The sequence below is a fragment of the Oncorhynchus nerka genome, linkage group LG3 (genome assembly GCF_034236695.1).
Source record: "Oncorhynchus nerka isolate Pitt River linkage group LG3, Oner_Uvic_2.0, whole genome shotgun sequence".
Lineage (NCBI taxonomy): Eukaryota > Metazoa > Chordata > Actinopteri > Salmoniformes > Salmonidae > Oncorhynchus > Oncorhynchus nerka.
In genome coordinates, this window is record NC_088398.1 from 69,547,774 (window position 1) to 69,569,796 (window position 22,023).

Consider the following 22,023-nt stretch of genomic DNA (forward strand, 5'->3'; position numbering starts at 1 on the left):
TGAGGCCAATGTGGATGCTATCTGAACAAAGGGAAATAAGAGCCTGTTCTTCCTGAGGAAACTGTTTCAGGGTGGATAGGACGCTGATGACCATCTTTTACAGATAATATATATAATCCATTTGAACATTCAATATGATCTGCTGTTTTGGCAATATAAAGTTCAAGCGTAAGCACAGGCTGGGTAACATTGTTAAACTAAGTAGCAGGATCATTGGTAGGAACTTATATTTGTCATGTGTTCATTGTGTTTTATAAGTGCTGCAAAATGAATAACAAAGATTAGTCTACTCTATTGGAGTCATGTGATCCTAACCGTTCTGTCTCTTCTTCCATTGGACAGCGAGGCCCCGGATATACCACCCCGCTCGGCCTCCCCCTCCCTCAGTGGCCACAGACACCCCCCCAATGTACGGCCGGACCACCCACACCCCTGACATCAGAAACACCACCATGCCTCCATGCACCAGCAACGGTGAGCGAGAGGAGAAAGGGAAAAGAGTCCATGTCTAGTAGTGTTGTTGATTGTGGTTGGTTCACACTGGTTGTGTTGTGGTCGTAGACATGGCGTTTGCAACGGTGTTGGTGCCGGTGTTGGTCATGATTCTGACCACCCTCATCTTGACCACGGTCTGTGCCTGGCACTGGAAGAACAGGTGAGGATGAACTATAACTAGTAACAACTAAACAGATATCCACTCAGTAGATCCCAACAAACTACCAGACGTACATGCTGACTAGGCCGGGCACGCGCCATTGCCCGCATGTTGATTTTGTCCATCCACACTAGACACGATCAGGACACGCAGGTTGATGTGTGAAAACACACTTTGAACCAACTATATTAATTTGAGGTCAGGTCAAAACACATACTGTTGCTAGCTAATTTGTCCTGTGATATAAACATTTGGGTTGTTATTTTTCCTGAAATGCAGTCTTTTTTTTCTGGATCTTTGTAGAATTTTGACCCATTTTGATTCACACAATTGTGTGTTCTCTACTCTAACAATTAATCCACAGATAAAAGGGGAAGCCTAGTTAGTTTCTAGTAATCCCTCCTTCAGTCTTCTTCTTCTGTGGACTTTATATGGTTGTTGGCAACCAACTTTAAGGTGTGTTTAAGATGTGGACCTCAGTTTCTTTCAATCACCCACGTGGGTTAATGCTCCTAAAACCAATGAGATGGGAGAGGCGAGACTTGCAGCGCATTAACAGTGTACATTTATTTTTGCAATGCTTGCGGTGTGGTCAGCATGTTACATTTCTTTCTGTTTCGTCTTTCTCCTCAGGAAGAGTAGTTCAGAGGGAGCTTATGACCTGTCTCACTGGGACCGTGCAGGTAAACACAACACTCTCAGTATGTGTGTGTGTGTGTTTAGATGTTTATTGCGTGTGTCTCTGTCCAGACTGGTGGAAGAGTATGAAGCAGTTCCTGCCATCCAAGATGGCGGAGGGGGAGGAGTCAGTCCGCTACAGCAGCAGTGAGGTGGGCCGGCTCAGAGTGAGAGGGAACACCCCCAGACTACGGGCCGAACCCGCAGGTACACACACAGGCCGTGTCCCAAATCTATCTTGCCTACTACTTACTAAAAAGACTTAAGCTGTGTTCGAATACTCATAGTAACCGCACTAACCAGACTATTTGTGATGTAAATCGAGTATATAGTATGCTTATTAGTCATAGTATGGATATAGTTAGTATGCCAAAAGTTCCCGGATGTCATACTACCTACAAGATATACAAGCAATGGACACTATTGCCATGCTTTTAGGGCCCATAATGCAATTCTTCAGAAAATGGCCCTGGCTTCACAACGTTTTCAGATTTTAAGAAAATATTCAGCCGAAGTCCGACGAGCGGATACAAATTCATTGCTTTAACTAATTATGACAATGTTGAGCAATGTAATAAAATGGACTTTTTAAATAAGTTGGCTGACAATTTGTTGGCTATGCTATCCTTATGAACCGTATATCACGACAGTAGTAGATACCCATGTTAGCTAGGTACTAATACATCAAACTTGCAAGTTTATTAACTATATGCTATCCAACTAACTACTGTTTATTGACTTTATTATTCACGTCATTCTTAGCAAAGTGGTATAGTCATTGTGCGTTCTCAATGGACATAAATTCGCTCTGGCTATCTACTCCGATTTCAGACTCGTCTGAGTGCAGAATAAGTGATGAATGTACGAACGCTCAACACCTGTTGAATATGACCGGTGTCAGAGTGCAGAATAACTGATGAATTTACAAACGCTCAACACCAGTTGAATATGACCGGTGTCAGAGTGCAGAATAACTGATGAATTTACAAACGCTCAACACCAGTTGAATATGACCGGTGTCAGTAAACGTTGGCAAAATCACATCATTAAAATGGTTGCCAGCAGCACAGTTACAGTCACCAACGCTCTGAATAACATGAAAACAGCCTAACCAGCTCTGCTAGGGCAGATAAAATGGTTAGAGTGAAGTGTTCTCTCATTTATGTCTGGAAGTAGCTAGCCAGTTAGCTTGGGTGCTTGACTGCCATTGTGATGATGGTCAGAACGCTCGGATCAACCCTGCTCCTCGGCCAGAGCGTCCACTGTACTCTCTGAACACTCCCAAGAGAGAAACTTTGAATTTACGAACTGACAACGCTGTGAATTTACAAACGCTCAGAGCGCACTCTGGGACTCCAGATTGAATTTACGAACACACCCGAAGTCGTAAAATGGCGAGATAGTAATTTGTTATGCTAACAAGCTAGCAATTGCATCAACTTCCGCTAGACAAGCGTACCTCTAGTATGCTCAACTGAAATGATACCGTTCGTTTACAGTATACTAAAATTAACTAATGGTATGTAGTATATACACTCATTAAATATGTTGTAGACAGTATGTTAGTATGGGTATTCAAACACCGCTATACTGTGTAATAATTGTACTATATACTACTTAGAACGTTCCGTTTATTAAAAACGAACGCAGTAAACAACATACTAGGCTCCTGAAAATGTGTAATCTAATGCATAATCGTGTTGATTTGGGTACAGAACGTCCCCTTATCATCTTATCAGCTGTTGTCAGACACACAAGTCTGGAAAGACTATTCTCTTCCTCAAAAGTCCACACTGAATTCTCCTAGAAGAAAATCTAAAATTAGTATAACATCCTGGCATTTAAAGCATCCTTGAAATTTATATTTATTTCTTCCTATTTTTGAATACTTAAAATGCATACTATTTAGTTCGCAGGTATGGTTATTCAGACACGGCCACACAGTTGTTTGTATGTTGAACACACCCTCTCTTCCATTAGAGTATGCCCAGCCCCTGGTCAGCGGTGTCATGACATCACTAGGTCAGAGGTCAACTTTCAAGCCAGAGGAAGGTTCTGACCCCGGCTACACGGACCCTAACCTCTACGACGCTCCCATGGCAACAGACATCTACCATGCCTACGCTCAACCCCTGCCCGCCTCCGGTGCAGAGTATGCCACGCCCATTATGATTGACATTGCAAGCCACCTATCAGGGAGCTCCACACTGAACCAGCCAATCACAGTCTCCAGCTTCATGGGCCGTGGTCCCACCTCCCTTCTCACGAGAACAGACAGCGGGCAATCGGGGAGGTCAATGTATGACACGCCCAAGAGTACAGGACAGGCCACACCCACTAAGGATTTAGCCTATCAGGTGCCTCAGAGCAGCTCTCAGAAGCCAGTGGAGTAGAGCTGAAGAGGTGGAGTGAGTACTTTGATTGACAAGGCCATAACCATAAACCCCCACCCCCCCATTGACAGAGGGGGATGATGGAGAGAGGGAGGGTGAATTAAACTGTAAAGAACATTAGCTTCAAGTTAGATGTCTGTATGTGAGTGTGTCTGCAGAGGAGTCTATATGTGTCTACCTGTACGTGCATGGCCGGAGAGTGCTAGCATAGTACCATACCAGTCCTATCACTGAAACCACAAAGATGAATGTCTACATGAGAGCGAGAGAACAGAAAGAGAGAAGAAACAAGGAGAGGTGGAGAGCTCACTACTGTTTCAGCCAGGCTAAGTCCCCTCTGTGTGTCTCTTAATTTGATGTTTTGTCAAACTGAGTATATATTAGTTCCTTTCGTGTCAATCTAAAAGTGAAACAATTCTCCAAACAATAGGTTCTCTGAAGTGGTTGCCTTCTATAGAAAGTCAATGTTTCTACCACTGAAGTGTTCTCTGCATAAAGGCCAAAGGTCACCTGTCTAAAGAGGAGCTTCCTCAGTTTACTACGGTACGCTTTGATTGGAGGCTTGAACTATTTCAGCTTTCAGTTCACAAAATCAGACCTGTCAAAATGTTTGAGTTTAACCAATCACCTTATACAAAAAGCTAGAGTGAAACCCACACCAAAAACCTGTTGAAGTTTCTGAAAAATTATTTATTTTTCTTTTATAATTCCTACTGAAAAAAAAACACTATGGAAAGCGGTGACGAATCAGCTTCAAATAATGATGGTTACACTGTTGTCATGGACACCTTGCCTCACTTGACAGTCAAAAAGGACCTCTGCATAACATTTAGGTGCCATTGGGTTCAGACACTGCCTGACTAGGACCAGTTACTTGAAGAGGAAGAATCTGCCCTCATGGTGATCCTAGAGAGGAGCTGTCCAACAGAAGGACTGTCTCGAAAATATGTCAGTGAGACTAAACATTGCCTTATGTTTTGTTATTATGCATCATTTATCATGGCCACCGTCTGTAAATTCCCAGAGAATCCAGAGGTTGTAGGACTTCTGTGTGCTAGAGGAAGATGATCCACTGGAGTAGTCTAGGTTACCGCATCAGGTGTGTGTATGGTACGGGTCCTGACAAAGACGATACGGCGAGAGAACATTATCACTTGTGACCAATCAGCATGCAGAAGTTACAGAAACGCCTCATTCTAGTATGTGTCTGAATTGCTGTCTCTACTGTACACTGTCTCATCAATGTATGTAATGGCTTTCATGAGTGTCTTTGTATGGCTGTCCTAAAGAGAGTATCTGTGTGTGGCTAGCTATGTCTGTACGACTGGCCCTACGAGTGTACTGCATCTATGTTTGATTAGTTATGTTTGTAGGCAGTGGAGCACATTTAGTCCGGTCAATCCCTGTCCTGAACACCAAATGTGAACCTGGACCAGTTGAACTTTAGGTTAAAGGTTAGGGCTTCAGTATGTAAGGCTGGCCGTAGGTCAGTGTGTTCCCTGGTCACTGTGTGTTTCTGTCTTCACAGATTGTACAAGGAGAAATAAAGCCTTTTTTTAAAAAGTAACTTTTTTTTTTAAAGCTTTTAAAAAACTTTTACACATTTCTACAGTGACTAAAATAAAACATCAATGAATTCTTCATATTTCACATCTTAAAGGGATTCTCTGGTACTTTTTAGCCAGTAGTTCTGATAGTACTTACAAGCCAAAGGTGGTCCCGAAAAATTGCATACTACGTCACGTGCAGATATCTGCTGTCACACATCGAGCGCGAGACTAAAGCTCATTGGTTGAACTCAAATTGCTAGAGGGCTGGAACACGTAGGGGAAATGGCACAGCACCGTTTCTAGAAAAACAGGTGCGAATTGAGGTAAAACAGTAATTCTGCTAATAGATTATCAGTTTATGAACTACCCAGTGGGAGGCTTAAAAAATACTTACTAGTCACCAAAGTTCCAGAGCATGTCTTTAATGCATATTCAAGCACTGACATAAATTATCACTGAAAACTATTTCCTATGGTTTCCCACCTCATTTCATTCTAACCGCACTACTGCCACCACATGGTCATGTAGGGAAATTAAACCAAGTACAAGCATTTATGATGCTGAAAACACAAACCCCATCTCTAATCCAGAACTACATAAATTTAGACCATTTTAATAATCACATTCACTGTATCTACAGTATTATGAATTCCATATGTCTCCTCTTCTTTTCCATCACTCCTCCATATTCCGTCCGTTCTTACCAAACTTCCACCAGACGGCGGTGAGGATGACAGCGAGGAGCAGGATGAGACAGCCTGTGACCAGGTAGGCTATGGGCAGGAAGTTGTTCTGACCCCCAAACCAGCTGACTGTGGACAGGACCACTTCCTTTCTGCCCTGGAAGTACTCCACTGGGAAGTCTGGAGAGGGAGCCAGAGGTCAAGGATAAACATAGCCACATAAGGTGAACACAAACCTTTCATCTAAACAGAGGATTTAAATAGTAGACGTACTATTAATGTGCTACCATAATGTTTTCCACACAGGTAAAGGAAATAGCTGTTGTTTTTGTGCTTAATGTGCTGTGACTTTCCATTGTTCTTGTAACTGAGCAAATAAACATCCAATATTCCAAGCCACAACCTATGGTTTCACTACCATCCAAAGAGAAACTAGCTACATTAACCCCAATCTACCTAAGGGTTGGAAATAGGAACATGCTTTTGGAATAAAATTTTCAATTGACTCAAATCTCAATGTCTCCCTGGTAACAGTAATATGCATAACAAAGGATACTGTAGGAGATAAGGACGCTGTAGTTTCCAGCCGGCAGCCCATCGGTGAAGGGTTCTATGGCTCGGTTCAGGACCCCGTAGAGCTTCTTGAAGTTGGGGAAGGCAGCCTCCCTCATCCACACGATGAGGTCCTCGTTGATGAAGCCGTTGTTGTTGCGGTCCCAGGGGTCCAGGTCATATACGGGCTTCTGCCAGTACAGAGGCTGGCCCGTGCCTGACAACACACAGACAACGGTTACATCTAGAGTCCAGACAATGTTTTAACAACAGCAATACAACAGTTATACGACATTGAGACATGATTTGGAAAAGGTTTTGACAACAGTCATACAACATTTGGAAAGGCAAGAGAGCAGCGATATGTCTATTAAATTAAAATGTGGTATTAATAATAATGATGACCATGAACACACTGTGTGGGTGTGTTGTGACGCTGAACATGTTGTGAACACACTGTGGGTGTGTTGTGACGCTGAACATGTTGTGAACACACTGTGGGTGTGTTGTGACGCTGAACATGTTGTGAACACACTGTGTGGGTGTGTTGTGATGCTGAACATGTGAACACACTGTGTGGGTGTGTTGTGACGCTGAACATGTTGTGAACACACTGTGTGGGTGTGTTGTGATGCTGAACATGCTGTGAACACACTGTGGGTGTGTTGTGACGCTGAACATGCTGTGAACACACTGTGTGGGTGTGTTGTGAGACACACCTTCAAACACCTGTGCTAACGTTAGGGTTTTGTTCTCCACCTGTGGGTTGCGGAACTTGACGTTCTTGTCGGTGTACCAGGTGATGCCCTTCCTGAATAGAGGAACCACCCGACTGCCCGCTGCTGAGTGGTACATCAGAGTGAAGGAGTCTGGGAAAAACACAAACAAAACTCATCAAGAAATCAAATCAGTCAATTAATCAAAACCAGGTGTTTCATTTCAGGGAAAGATTTGATCATATCACTGGATATTAATGCAGTGACATTATTAGCAGAGACTGATGACAAACTGATGTTGCTGAGTAATGGTGTGATACCGTTGAACATGCTGTTGGCCACAGCCCCACAAGGGGCAATAGGGAATCCGTTCTTATCCTTTATGAAGGGCTCGCAATAGGAGCTCGGGTTCTGTAGAGACAGACAAGAAGGATTTGATGTAAAAGCTCAGAATGAACCAGGAAATTAAGAGGATGAAGAGAGAGAAGAATAGATTGATAGATTAACAGTAGCTACCTTGAGGTTTTTATTTCTCCCAATCATCTGTCCATCATCCCTGGAGTCCATGTATTGCCGGAGGTTCTGGTGGAAGTTGATCAGGCCGTAATAGAAGAACACATCTCCCTGGGACAGGAAACACATCATCACCGTCAGTCTTACTTGGATTTGGTTTCCAACATTTTTAACACTGACACATACAGTACATTAGCTTGTGGTCTTGTTGAAGTGTACAGACCAAGACAAACACACATACTCACACACCTTGAACGTGTTCTCAATGTTAAACCCCACAGTGCAGTTGCAGCTCTGTTTCGCATTGGCACGGTCTTTACGCATCTCAAAACACTTATCACATGACCCTGTGTGTGTGTAGTCTACCTGTAGAGGGAGGGAAGGAGATATAGCAGGAGAGAGAGAGAAATATATACAGTACATTTGGAAAGTATTCAGACCCCTTCACTTTTTCCACATTTTGTTACGTTACAGCCTTATTCTAAAATGGATTAAATAAAATATTTTCCTCATCAAATCTACACATAACACCCGATAATGACAAAGCGATTCTTTTGCTAATTTATTCCAAATAAAAAACAGAAATACTTTTTTTTTTTTACATAAGTATTCAGACCTTTTGCTATGAGACTCAAAATTGAGCTCAGGTGCATCCTGTTTCCATTTATCATCCTTGAGATGTTTCTACAACTTGATTGGAGCTCACCTGTGTTCAATTCAATTGATTGGACATGACTTGGAAAGGCACATACCTGTCTATATAAAGGTCCCACAGTTGACAGCGCATGTTAGAGCAAAAACCAAGCCATGAGGTTTGGAAGTTTGGAACCACCAAGACTCTTCCTAGAGCTGTCCATCCAACTAAACTAAGCAATTGGGGCAGAAGGGCCTTGGTCAGGAAGGTGACCAAGAACCTGATTGTCACTCTGACCGAGCTCCAGAGTTCCTCTGTGGAGATGGGAGAACCTTCCAGAAGGACAACCATCTCTGCAGCACTCTACCAATCAGGCCTTTATGGTAGAGTGGCCAGACGGAAGCCACTCCTCAGTAAAAGTTTGCCAAATGGCACATAAACGACTCTAAGACCATGAGAAACAATATTCTCTGGTCTGATGAAACCAAAATTGAACTCTACGTGTCACACCGGGAAGAAACAAGACACCATCCCTACGGTGAAGCATGGTGGTGGCAGCATCATGCTGTGAGGATTTTATTCAGCGGCAGGGACAGGAAAAGTAGTTGGGATTGGGGGAAAGTTTAACGGAGCAGAGTACAGAGAGATCCTGATGAAGTCCTGAGCGCTCTGGAGCAGGTTCTCAAGACTGGCGCGAAGGTTCACCTTCCAACAGGACAATGACCCTAAGCATACAGCCAAGACAACGCAGGAGTGGCTTCGGGACAAGCCTCTGAATGTCCTTGAATGGTCTATCCAGAGACATGGCTTGAACACGATCTAACGTCCCTGAAGAGACCTGAACATAGCTGTGCAGCGATGCTCCCCATCCCACCTGACAGATTTTGAGACGATCTGCAGAGAAGAATGGAAGAAACTGTGCAAATACAGGTGTGCCAAGCGTCATACCAAAAAGACACAAGGCTGTAATCGCTGCCAAAGGTGCTTCAACAAAGGGTCTGAATACTTATGTAAATGTGATATCAGTTTTATTTTTAAATGGGGTAGTATGTAGATTGTAGATTTAGAGAGAAAACACTATTTAATCCTATTTTCAAATAAGGCTGTAACATAACAAAATGTGTAAACAGTCAAGGGGTCTGAATACTTTCTGAATGCACTGTATAGGCAACACATTAAAATCTATATGAATCTTAGAATGTTTGTTTCCCACAGCCATTTATTATACTGTAGCTTCACTTCTTCACAGAATACCCTGGAAGTCCTCTCTCTTATATCAGAATACCCTGAAACTTTCTACCTCTTATCTTGTGTTCATGGTTAGATAAGCTATGTGCTCTGGAGGGTGTTACCTACTCCATTTCAAGTGATTGTGTGTATCGGTAGAATAAAAATATATTTTATCTGAAAGGATCGCTTACTCACCTTCAGTTCATGTGTATTCTGCACGGTGACAAGTAGCCACACTCCCAGCAGCACACACACAATGGCCATACCGTAGAAGAAAGGCAGGACGGTTTGAGCTGTGAGCATGGGGGACCAGGCAGGCAGTCTCTGCTGTTTGAAAGCAGAGTTATCAGGCCTCCGGGCCAGGGGCCCAGCGTTAGCCTTCGCCTTGCCCATGACAGAGAGCTCCGGCTGGGGAAGGGTGATGAGACCAGGAACGTCAGACAACAAGAAAACAAGCAAGGAACAGGAGTCTTCCTTCTCTTCTCTTCCGGTCTTCTTTAACACAGTCTTATCAGCATTTCTCTACCTCGCTCCCCTGCCTGCCAAGAGCCTTTTCCCAGCAGGCTTAGGGCTAGGGTGGGGAAGACCTTTGAGACAGGCTGCTGGCAGTTACTCATTAACCAGAATCCTCTGCTCTACTTCCTCTTTTGTTATTTTTCTACTGTTCTTCGCTCACTCCTTCCCGAGCGATTCAGTCATACATACATACACACTGATGTATTACAGCCTATCATCCAAGTACTAAAATATCTCAGATTTATTTTCCGACAGTACCTTACGATCCGTTATTTCTTCCCCACTGAACTAGTTGCCTTTGTCTGTTCCAGAACACACTTACACACAGGATGTTATGACAAACCAGACTACCTACTGGGGGAAACAACTCATTACATCACAGACTCAGTGGGAGGGGCTTCCCGCTGGTGTGAACAAACAAGAGTCTGGTTCCATTCAAATGTCTTTATTCAAACCATCACAGTTGGGCTGTGTTATTGTTGAACTACAACACTGTATAAACCATATCAGATATTTTACGTCACTTAAAATAGAACAAGAACACAGTGTCACAGAGGGAGAGGGTAAAAACAGGATAGGGTAGATGGTTGAAATGTCCAGCAGTCGGTCTGTTATGGAGACAGGATTGGTTTGAGGGGCCCTAATAAACTTTGTTGCGTGTGAGTGTTTGTGCACGCGTGTGAACAAGAGCATGATGAGAAGAGGTCCAGTCTGACTTGGTTGGGTGTGTGTTTGTATGTCAGTATATATATTTTCTATTGTTATTGACTATACTTTATTTTATTCCATGTGTAACTTGTGTCCATGTGTTGTTTTTTGTGGCACTGCTTTGCTTTATCTTGGCCAGGTCGCAGTTGTAAATGAGATCTTGTTCTCAACTAGCCTACCTGGTTAAATAAAGGTGTTCTCAACTGGCCTACCTGGTTAAATAAAGGTGTTCTCAACTGGCCTACCTGGTTAAATAAAGGTGTTCTCAACTGGCCTACCTGGTTAAATAAAGGTGTTCTCAACTAGCCTACCTGGTTAAATAAAGGTGTTCTCAACTGGCCTACCTGGTTAAATAAAGGTGTTCTCAACTAGCCTACCTGGTTAAATAAAGGTGTTCTCAACTGGCCTACCTGGTTAAATAAAGGTGTTCTCAACTGGCCTACCTGGTTAAATAAAGGTGTTCTCAACTGGCCTACCTGGTTAAATAAAGGTGTTCTCAACTAGCCTACCTGGTTAAATAAAGGTGTTCTCAACTGGCCTACATGGTTAAATAAAGGTGTTCTCAACTGGCCTACCTGGTTAAATAAAGGTGTTCTCAACTGGCCTACCTGGTTAAATAAAGGTGTTCTCAACTGGCCTACCTGGTTAAATAAAGGTGTTCTCAACTGGCCTACCTAGTTAAATAAAGGTGTTCTCAACTAGCCTACCTGGTTAAATAAAGGTGTTCTCAACTGGCCTACCTGGTTAAATAAAGGTGTTCTCAACTGGCCTACCTAGTTAAATAAAGGTGAAAAAAATCAAATAAAATGGCAGATTATGGCACTAGGTGTGTGGTTGTATCAGAACAGTCCCACTTTCACTTTTCCTTCCCTACATCCTTTCAAGATTCCCATATCCAGCAGCTTCAACAAGTCACCTTTGACCTGGAAGTGAAAAAGAGGGCTGTGTTATTAAGAAACTCTATATAGTCTGTCTGGCAGAAAGCCCATGTACTACTAGAGTATATTTTCAATGCTGTGTAAAGTGTTACTGTTACTGGTCCAGCAGGGGGCGTTGTAGTCTCACCTCAGGAACATCCACCATCCTGCGAAGCTTCTGGTCTCTCCAGTTCCAGTCCAGAACCAGGAAACGCAGGGGAGGCAGGGTCAGACCCTCTGGAAAAGGTCAGATAGGGGTCAAATAGGGGTTTAATCCCTGAAGAGGAGTGAATTAGTGCACACCTCCGATTGAAGGTTAGAAGATCAGAATAAAGTCACTGTAAATTAAGCCACACTAAGTACAAGCTGTACCTTTCTCAATGAGGGCGCTCAGTCTCCCTGGCGTCCCCACCCCAATGTGTGTCACCCCCGTCTGTAGGAGCTTCACCTGCTCCTCTACCTGGGGACAGAAAGACAGAGTACGGTCACGCTTGGCTTTACTCACTCACAGAATGGCTCATCTGTACACATTAATATTCATAGGAAACTATTGTACAGTAAGGTCTGTTACCTTGATGTGCTTTGCAAACAGCTTCAGCACTTTGGCCTCTCCCTTGAAGGTGGTTAACTGTCTGGTGAAGATGTAAAAATAAGGGAGCATTATATTAAGCTGAGAAGTGCCATAAAGAATATACAATAAAATATGATAAATGGTAAGAGGGAGATGTGCGTTGTCACTCACTTGATGAGCTCGATGACTCTTAGCGCGGCGCTACAGACGATGAGCAGAACCACAGAACTCTTCTCTGTGTGCTGCTTCTGGACCTTAGCCCATTTGGGACAAACTGAGCGAAAAGAGAAAGGGAAAAACATATTGTGGTACAAGGGACAGATGTCAATAGTCTAAAGTGGCTTCCTCTCCTCATTTTCTCTACTACAGCAGTGCAGATGAAGGAGAGACGATTAGGAGGGGAAGCCAACGTCAGACTACTGAGTTAATACCCAAGGACACATCTAGGAACATGACAGAAGACGTAGAGCACATATGGGTCAGCAGTCCTATTAGTGTAACATGGAGTTTAAAAAGGAGTCATGTATTGGTGAGAGGTCTGTAATGTACATGTAAAATGTTATGTATTTAGGTATGTACGGTGTGATGGTTTGATTTGAACTCACTTTCTTTCAGGTAGGAGGAGAGGCTGTGTGTGAGGTCATTACTCCTCACGAAGCAGGACTCTGGGAGTAACCAGAGAAGAAAGTCACATTAGGAAATTCAGAGAAAGTGAGTAAGAGTGAGAGAGAAAGAATGCAAGAGAGAGAGAGAATAAAGGCGTCAGCATGCTTCAGTTCGGCTGGCACCTATCCGAACACAGCTAGGCAAACCAAACGAGTGTGCTCGCATACTCCCATAAAAGGACAGCTTCAAAAACAAGAAAAAAATGTCAAGAGAACTGTTTGTCCATTTCGAGACATCGCAGCCAGTATACACTTCCTCAATAGTCAGAATGAATCTACGATAACTCAAGAAATATGTCACTCATTTTGATGTTTTGCCGAGGATATCTTAATCACACAATTTTACATTGAACTAAGCTGTTAAGTGCAGTATTTCTTAAAACCTCTACAAGATCGCAGGACGGTTGAGCTAACATAGGACAATGTGATTAGCATGACGTTGTAAGTAACAAGAGCATTTCCCAGGACATAGAGATGTCTTTATGGGCGTAAATCTTAAATTCTTGTTAATCTAACTGCACTGTCCAATTTACAGTAGCTTTTACAGTGAAAAAAGACCATGCTATTGTTTGAGGAGAGTGCACGGCAACTGGTTTGATACATTCACCTCTGAAGGTAAATAATGTACTTACATTCAGTAATCTTGCTCTGATTTGTCATCCCAGGTGTACGAGATAAAATGTAGCTAGTTTTTGAAATGATAAAATCCATTTTACTGGGTTCTACAGTTTGAACCCCTGCTGTGCCACCCCCCATCTAGATGTGTGAAGGTTAGTGTCTTTTCTACAGGGAAGCTAATTATCTATTGTCTCTGACATTCCTGGGAGTGTGTAAACGTCCATTTTTATTACCATATGATTGTTATATGTTCTCTATAGTTATGTACTTGAAAATGAATCAATTGACCAATTCGGCACATTTGGGCAGACTTGATACAACATTTTGAACAGTAGCGCAATGGTTCATTTGATCAGTCTAAAACATTGTACATACACTACTGCCATCTAGTGACCAAAATCTAAATTGTGCCTAGACCCCTAAGATTACATAACGGCCTTTCTCTTACATTTCAAAGATGAAAAAAACGTGTTTTTTGTATTATCTTTTACCAGATCTAATGTGTAATATTCTCCTACATTCATTTCACATTTCCACAAACTTCAAAGTGTTTCCTTTCAAATGGGATCGAGAATATTCATATCCTTGCTTCAGGTCCTGAGCTTCAAGCAGTTAGATTTGGGTGTCATTTTAGGTGAAAATTGAAAAGAAAAGGGTCCGATCCAGGTGAAGGAAAAAATGTGCATGAAAATGAGTCGTCTCTCAGTGAATGACAACAAATCTCTACTGTTGACCAATCAAAAATGAAAAGGTGAAAGGGTGTAGACTTCGGCTACCGACTTCGGATTGCCTGAGAAAACATTTTGTGTGACCGAACAGACGAAAAAAAAAACAATAAGTTCAAAACGGAAAAAGTCCAAAACATCACAAAATGTCATTATAATATACTGCATGAAAGACCTCTTCTGAAATGTTTCAGCTGGGAAGCATGCGGACGCCTTTAGACAGACCTACTGGCGTGTCTGAGCTTTAAATCAGTATGATTGTCCAATGTTTGCTGCCTACCGTACAGGTGTCGGCAGTCAATCTCTTTTGTGTTCACACAGCAAAGTACTTTGAATTCGTCAGCCACTCAGTCTTATTCAAATACTCCAAACCAGAAGGTGGAAGTACTGTTTTTTAAAAACATTTTAGTCATTTAGCAGATTCTCCTTTCCAGAGCGACTAACAGGAGAAATGATGGTTGTGTGTCCCATTCAAGTGCACAGACAGATTTTTCGGCTCAGGGATTTGAACCAACGACCTTTCGGTTACTGGCCCAACGCTCTTAACCACTAGTTTGACAATGCATATCCATGTGCATTGCTTATGGTCTAGATTCCAAGCGATCTGTGCTAATGTTGCCATTTTGTAGAAAGCCATTGTTGATACTAGCCAGATGACCACAGCTTGATAACTACCTAGCAAGATGACAAAGAAACAATTTAATTCACTCTCCATAATCCCATACTGCCAGTGCCAGCTCATAGCCAAATGTTTAGCTAGCTAGCTAATGTTAGCTAAGGACACTGCACAAACTCTGCAGCCAACACAGGCAACTGTTTCATGGAAACTATTGTGATTTAATGATGTCAATATTTGCTTGCTACAGTGGTTAGCTAGCTTGGAGGAAGTATTTAGTGTTGTGTGCATTGCGTCTAGCCTACGGTACATTGCATATGAAGTGTGACTGGCTCAGCCGTGGATGTACAGAGAAAATGACCTTTTTTCCTTTTTTGTTGTTGGCTCCCCCACGTGAGAGTTTGTGCTCTCTGATTGGCTCAGTAAAGTTGTTGGCCACTGGCGCACATTTCTACAAGTAGAATTGGCAGGTCCGTCACTACCGGGTCAGGACAGAGCAGGTACCACTTTTGTTCTTGCAAGAGAAGGAATGGCCTCCCACTGTGATAAGTACCTATCGGCAGTGAGTACCAGTGTGTTTCATGCTTTAGACCTAACAGCAGACAGAGGTCAGGTGTGACAGTTGGAAGGTCAAAGGTGACTCACCCTGTAGTTTGAGCTCCTCCAGCTCGATGACGGAGCGTTTGTCTTTGAAGTGTTCTAGAACCAGGCTCTGCAGGTCAACTGGAGAGCCCGGTTTGGGGTCCGAGGTGGCGAGGACGTCTGTGATCGTCTTCTTCTTCTTCTGAATACACACAAAGCCAAAATTCCCACTTCTAACTCCAATGCAATTGAATGTAGGCACATTTTAACTGCAGTTCCACTTTGGTACAGCAGGTGTCTCTTCAATGCCCTCCATCCTCAATCTTACCTTTCTCTTTTTCTTGGGCTTTTTTTCTCCTTCATCCTCTTTCTTCTCCTGAGCCATAAAACAGTCAGTCTGTGATTTCTGTGTAGACAAATAGAATTGAGAGAAGCAGTACATAATCCAAACAAAACACATTGATGTCAGAAGGGTGAAGTTTACAACAAACTATTACATACCAGTGCAGTCTTCTTCTTGACCGGAACTGGGGTGTCTATTACACTCTTCCTCTTCTTTCCTTTCTTCTCCCGTGGGGATGCTTGCTCTGTGGGCTGTTTCTCCGGTTCTTCACTCTCCTCTCCCACGGGGGAATCTGAAAGAGCACAAAGTGCAACTTCTAGTGTGACTTTAATCAACCTCACTGGACAGGCATAGTTACAAGGAGCATTGTCACCAAGAGGAGTATACTTTGTCACCTTGGAAAACAATGTTGTAACATACAGCCACACCAAATGCCTGGCTAGCTCTCATCCTCGCCTCTTACCCCAATGCTGTGAAGTCATGCCTAGGCCCCATGGGAAAGGAGGACAGAAGAGAATGCCTGCTCGTAAATACCTCTGGTTAAATTTAAAACAGGCAAACGCCACGATCCTATCTCTAAATCTGGACATTTCACAACACTGACTGGCCCCACCATATTCAGTATTCAGACCCCCCCCCCCCCCCACACACAATGACAAAGCGAAGAGTTTTTTTGTTGTTGAAATTTTTGCAAAGGGCCTTGGTCAGGGAGGTGACCAAGAACCCGATGGTCACTCTGACAGAGCTCCAGAGTTGCTCTGTAGAGAACCTTCCAGAAGGACAACCAATCAGGCCTTTATGGTAGAGTGGCCAGGCGGAAGACTTTCCTCAGTAAAAGGCACATGACAGTCGACTTGGAATTTGCCAAAAAGCACCTAATGGACTATGAGAAACAAGATGCTCTGGTCTGATGAAACCAAGATTAAACTCTTTGGCCTGAATGCCAAGCGTCATGTGTGGAGGAAACCTGGCACCATCCCTACAGTGAAGCATGGTGGTGGCAGCATCATGCTGTGGGGATGTTTTTCAGCAGCAGGGACTGGGAGATTAGTCAGGGTTGAGGGAAAGATGAACGGACCAAAGTACAGAGAGAGATTCTTAGTGAAAACCTTCTCCAGAGCGCTCAGGAACCGAGACTGGGGTGAAGGTTCACCTTCCAACAGGACAACGACACGAAGCACACAGCAAAGACAACATGAGTGGCTTCGGGACAAGTCTCTGAATGTCCTTGAGTGGCCCAGCCAGAGCCCGGACTTGAACCCGAACGAACATCTCTGGAGAGACCTGAAAATAGCTGTGCAGCAACGCTCCCCATCCAACCTGACAGTGATTGAGAGGATCTGAAGAGAGGAATGGGAGAAACTCCCCAAATACACGTGTGCCAAGCTTGTAGCGTCATACCCAAGAAGACTCAAGGCTGTAATCGCTGCCAAAGGTGCTTCAACAAAGTACTTAGTAAAGGATCTGAATACTTATACTTATGTAAATGTGATATTTCAGTTTTTATACATTTGTAAACATTTTAAAAACCTGTTTTTTCTTTGTCATAAGGTATTGATCAACACGAGTAGAGGTGTTTTCTAGACTGAATGTGTAGGCTGAATAGTTTATCAGTTGATATGTTTATAAGACTCCAACACCTGATTCCCCCTGTGTCTGCATCTGGGCCCTCTACAATACAGGTGACTGTGTGTCTGCATCTGGGCCCTCTACAATACAGGTGCCTGTGTGTCTGCATCTGGGCCCTCTACAATACAGGTGCCTGTGTGTCTGCATCTGGGCCCTCTACAATACAGGTGACTGTGTGTCTGCATCTGGGCCCTCTACAATACAGGTGACTGTGTGTCTGCATCTGGGCCCTCTACAATACAGGTGACTGTGTGTCTGTATCTGGGCCCTTATAGACAGAGGCCATGTCCGAATATCCATACTATACATACTTAAACTGCATACTATTTACTCGTTGTCACATACCATTTAGCGTTTAGTAAAAAGTATGCAGTACGCCACGGCAGCAACACAATACAGCCTACTCAGGCTGGTTATAGGCAGACTATCACATTCAACCTAATGGAGTTATAGGCCTACTCAGGCTGGTTATAGGCAGACTATCACATTCAACCTAATGGAGTTACAGGCCTACTCAGGCTGGTTATAGACAGACTATCACATTCAACCTAAATGGAGTTACACCTACTCAGGCTGGTTATAGGCAGACTATCACATTAGACATATACCTTAGTAGCCCATATCGCCCCTCAATCCTATATAAAAAGGACTGAAGACAGAAACAGAATTTGGTTCAATTTCAACATATTTATTAGTGAAACCAAAGTGCTGTAACTTCAGATGTTCAAATCAAAACACTATTGTACAGAAGAACGTGGACAGCCGGGTGCATCACACATTCAGAACTGCTGGACAGCAACATAGTAAACCAAAGCACTGATCATTGGGAACGAGATCAGAATGACTGCTAAGGCTTAATCCATTCATTAAATAGGTAGCCACGCCTACAAAACTAAAACAATCCATATGTTCCAATCAAACGGCCTGATTAACATGACATCAACAACACAGCCACATCCTGAGTCCCCAGTGCCCACACATTCTGAAATCAAAAGATGGTTTAGTATTTAGTTTAAAAGCTCTGACGAAGGCCAAGAGAACAATAAACCCTTTTACAGTGAGAAAACAGACACACGCTTCGGGTAAACATTTTGTTGAAAGACTTTTGTTTTAAAGACGATGCAATACTCGTTATCATTTTAAGGAGAACACAATCTACTTTGCCTACATTTGAACAGCACTGCAGAAGCTTTGGGTACCTTCCCAATTAAGAAGACAGATTGTTTTGTTTGGCGGCTTGAATGGATTGTGGAAAAGTGTGCATCGAAATCTACCAAATGAAGAGCTAAATAACGTCCTGGCTTTTAAACCATAATCGATTCTCAAAATGTTGCATACTATTAATATTAAACATTCTATTTTCAGCCCACCGTGGCGAACTCTTCAACCTCAGGATGTGGCCTGTCCCAAAGGTCCCTCACAGTGTTCTACAGGAGCCCCATTGAGAACATATTGTCTGGCTGCATCACAGCCTGGTACACGTACTCCACCACCGTGGACCGCAAGGCACTACAGAGAGTGGTATGCTTAGCCGAACCAATCATTGGGTGCACACTGCCTGCCCTCCAGAACACCGACAACACCAGGTGTCGCAGGAAGGCCAAGATCATCAGAGACCTCAGCAACCCGAGCCACAGCCCGTTCCCCCCGCTTCCATCACTAAGAAACGGGCAGTACAAGAGCACCATGACAAAAACTGGAGCCAAGAGCTTCTAACCCCAGAACATCAGGCTGCTGAACATCCACTAGTCAGCTACCTGCTCCCCCACCAGGCTGCTGAACATCCACTAGTCAGCTACCTGCTCCCCCATCAGGCTGCTGAACATCCACTAGTCAGCTACCTACTCCCCCACCAGGCTGCTGAACATCCACTAGTCAGCTACCTGCTCCCCCATCAGGCTGCTGAACATCCACTAGTCAGCTACCTGCTCCCCCATCAGGCTGCTGAACATCCACTAGTCAGCTACCTGCTCCCCCACCAGGCTGCTGAACATCCACTAGTCAGCTACCTGCTCCCCCATCAGGCTGCTGAACATCCACTAGTCAGCTACCTGCTCCCCCACCAGGCTGCTGAACATCCACTAGTCAGCTACCTGCTCCCCCATCAGGCTGCTGAACATCCGCTAGTCAGCTACCTGCTCCCCCATCAGGCTGCTGAACATCCACTAGTCAGCTACCTGCTCCCCCATCAGGCTGCTGAACATCCGCTATCAGGCTCCCCCATCAGGCTGCTGAACATCCGCTAGTCAGCTACCTGCTCCCCCACCAGGCTGCTGAACATCCGCTACAGCTACTGCTCCCCCATCAGGCTGCTGAACATCCACTAGTCAGCTACCTGCTCCCCCACCAGGCTGCTGAACATCCGCTAGTCAGCTACCTGCTCCCCCACCAGGCTGCTGAACATCCACTAGTCAGCTACCTGCTCCCCCATCAGGCTGCTGAACATCCGCTAGTCAGCTACCTGCTCCCCCACCAGGCTGCTGTACATCCACTAGTCAGCTACCTGCTCCCCCACCAGGCTGCTGAACATCCGCTAGTCAGCTACCTGCTCCCCCATCAGGCTGCTGAACATCCACTAGTCAGCTACCTGCTCCCCCATCAGGCTGCTGAACATCCGCTAGTCAGCTACCTGCTCCCCCATCAGGCTGCTGAACATCCACTAGTCAGCTACCTGCTCCCCATCAGGCTGCTGAACATCCACTAGTCAGCTACCTGCTCCCCACCAGGCTGCTGAACATCCACTAGTCAGCTACCTGCTCCCCATCAGGCTGCTGAACATCATCAGCTACCTGCTCCCCATCAGGCTGCTGAACATCCACTAGTCAGCTACCTGCTCCCCATCAGGCTGCTGAACATCCACTAGTCAGCTACCTGCTCCCCATCAGGCTGCTGAACATCCACTAGTCAGCTACCTGCTCCCCATCAGGCTGCTGAACATCCACTAGTCAGCTACCTGCTCCCCACCAGGCTGCTGAACATCCACTAGTCAGCTACCTGCTCCCCCACCAGGCTGCTGAACATCCACTAGTCAGCTACCTGCTCCCCATCAGGCTGCTGAACATCCACTAGTCAGCTACCTACTCCCCATCAGGCTGCTGAACATCCACTAGTCAGCTACCTGCTCCCCCATCAGGCTGCTGAACATCCACTAGTCAGCTACCTGCTCCCCCATCAGGCTGCTGAACATCCACTAGTCAGCTACCTGCTCCCCCATCAGGCTGCTGAACATCCACTAGTCAGCTACCTGCTCCCCCATCAGGCTGCTGAACATCCACTAGTCAGCTACCTGCTCCCCATCACTAGTCAGCTACCTGCTGGCTGCTGAACATCCACTAGTCAGCTACCTACTCCCCCATCAGGCTGCTGAACATCCACTAGTCAGCTACCTGCTCCCCCATCAGGCTGCTGAACATCCACTAGTCAGCTACCTGCTCCCCCATCAGGCTGCTGAACATCCACTAGTCAGCTACCTACTCCCCCATCAGGCTGCTGAACATCCACTAGTCAGCTACCTGCTCCCCATCAGGCTGCTGAACATCCACTAGTCAGCTACCTGCTCCCCCACCAGGCTGCTGAACATCCACCCCCAGGCTGCTGAACATCCACTAGTCAGCTACCTGCTCCCCATCAGGCTGCTGAACATCCACTAGTCAGCTACCTGCTCCCCCATCAGGCTGCTGAACATCCACTAGTCAGCTACCTGCTCCCCACCAGGCTGCTGAACATCCACTAGTCAGCTACCTGCTCCCCCATCAGGCTGCTGAACATCCACTAGTCAGCTACCTGCTCCCCATCAGGCTGCTGAACATCCACTAGTCAGCTACCTGCTCCCCCATCAGGCTGCTGAACATCCACTAGTCAGCTACCTACTCCCCCATCAGGCTGCTGAACATCCACTAGTCAGCTACCTACTCCCCCTGTTCCCTTTTTTTAGTGTAATTCACATTTAACTGCATATCTGGTCCTTTAATGGTGCATCTAGTGATGGTTCTGTACTGCTGCTGCTCATGGCAAATAATAGATATGAATTATATACTTCTGCCAGGTAAGCCTACTTTGCAGTTAACATTTAATTGAGAAAAAATATTTCAACCCACAAGACAGTTATCACATCAACTGGCTACACACGTAGTGACAGACAGGTTTAATATTGCTGGAAACGTATTAGCAGACATTGTGTTAGGATTGGCTTTTTAAGCCAATAGTGGTCAACCAGGGGTAGGTTAATGTAAACGTTGCATTGATTACATAGTAGCTGGGAGCTTGCGGTGTCTGATACTTGTGAGATTTGTTGACACTGTGACACTGTGTGATGGAACACTCAAGAGCATGAACCAACCATCCTGCAAAATTGCATGGGTTTACAGAATTATTTGGCGAGCTCCTCATTGGTGAACTATGGTAGCTCACCAGCGACCTGTTGAAGACCTCTGATTTAGAGTAATGCAGTAGTATATATTTGGAGTAACACATGGGTGTCCATTGATCTTTTTAGTACACTCACAGGACACTTTGCAAGATGGTTGGTT

At 44.6% G+C, this 22,023-nt stretch overlaps 3 protein-coding genes across 4 annotated transcripts in view; 1 reads left to right on the top strand and 2 right to left on the bottom strand.

Annotated features, from left to right (window-relative positions):
• Positions 1–5,293, top strand: part of LOC115112936 (discoidin, CUB and LCCL domain-containing protein 2-like) — a 43,354-nt gene extending 38,061 nt beyond the window's left edge. For both annotated transcript variants that reach the window (XM_029640020.2, XM_029640028.2), the window contains 5 exons: positions 343–474; positions 562–655; positions 1,289–1,338; positions 1,406–1,540; positions 3,314–5,293. In XM_029640020.2, the coding sequence (XP_029495880.2) occupies positions 343–474; positions 562–655; positions 1,289–1,338; positions 1,406–1,540; positions 3,314–3,726 (824 nt within the window). In that variant the 3' untranslated portion in view covers positions 3,727–5,293. The remainder of the gene's footprint in view (positions 1–342; positions 475–561; positions 656–1,288; positions 1,339–1,405; positions 1,541–3,313) is intronic.
• A 389-nt stretch (positions 5,294–5,682) lies between these two features.
• On the bottom strand, positions 5,683–10,460 carry tmem30c (transmembrane protein 30C). Its single transcript, XM_029640064.2, has 8 exons — positions 10,379–10,460; positions 9,800–10,012; positions 7,990–8,106; positions 7,744–7,851; positions 7,548–7,638; positions 7,231–7,380; positions 6,516–6,728; positions 5,683–6,139 (listed from the first exon to the last, which is right to left on the bottom strand). The coding sequence occupies exons 2-8, from the start codon at positions 9,995–9,997 to the stop codon at positions 5,952–5,954; spliced, it is 1,065 nt and encodes a 354-aa protein (XP_029495924.1). The 5' UTR covers positions 9,998–10,012; positions 10,379–10,460; the 3' UTR covers positions 5,683–5,951.
• Positions 10,461–10,549: 89 nt separating this feature from the next.
• Positions 10,550–22,023, bottom strand: part of cmss1 (cms1 ribosomal small subunit homolog) — a 62,996-nt gene continuing 51,522 nt past the window's right edge. The window contains exons 2-10 of the mRNA XM_029640079.2: positions 16,024–16,157; positions 15,851–15,928; positions 15,586–15,724; positions 12,922–12,981; positions 12,488–12,590; positions 12,317–12,377; positions 12,118–12,205; positions 11,894–11,982; positions 10,550–11,751 (exon numbers count right to left, since the gene is read on the bottom strand). Coding sequence (XP_029495939.1) covers positions 11,668–11,751; positions 11,894–11,982; positions 12,118–12,205; positions 12,317–12,377; positions 12,488–12,590; positions 12,922–12,981; positions 15,586–15,724; positions 15,851–15,928; positions 16,024–16,157 — 836 coding nt within the window. The 3' untranslated portion in view covers positions 10,550–11,667. The remainder of the gene's footprint in view (positions 11,752–11,893; positions 11,983–12,117; positions 12,206–12,316; positions 12,378–12,487; positions 12,591–12,921; positions 12,982–15,585; positions 15,725–15,850; positions 15,929–16,023; positions 16,158–22,023) is intronic.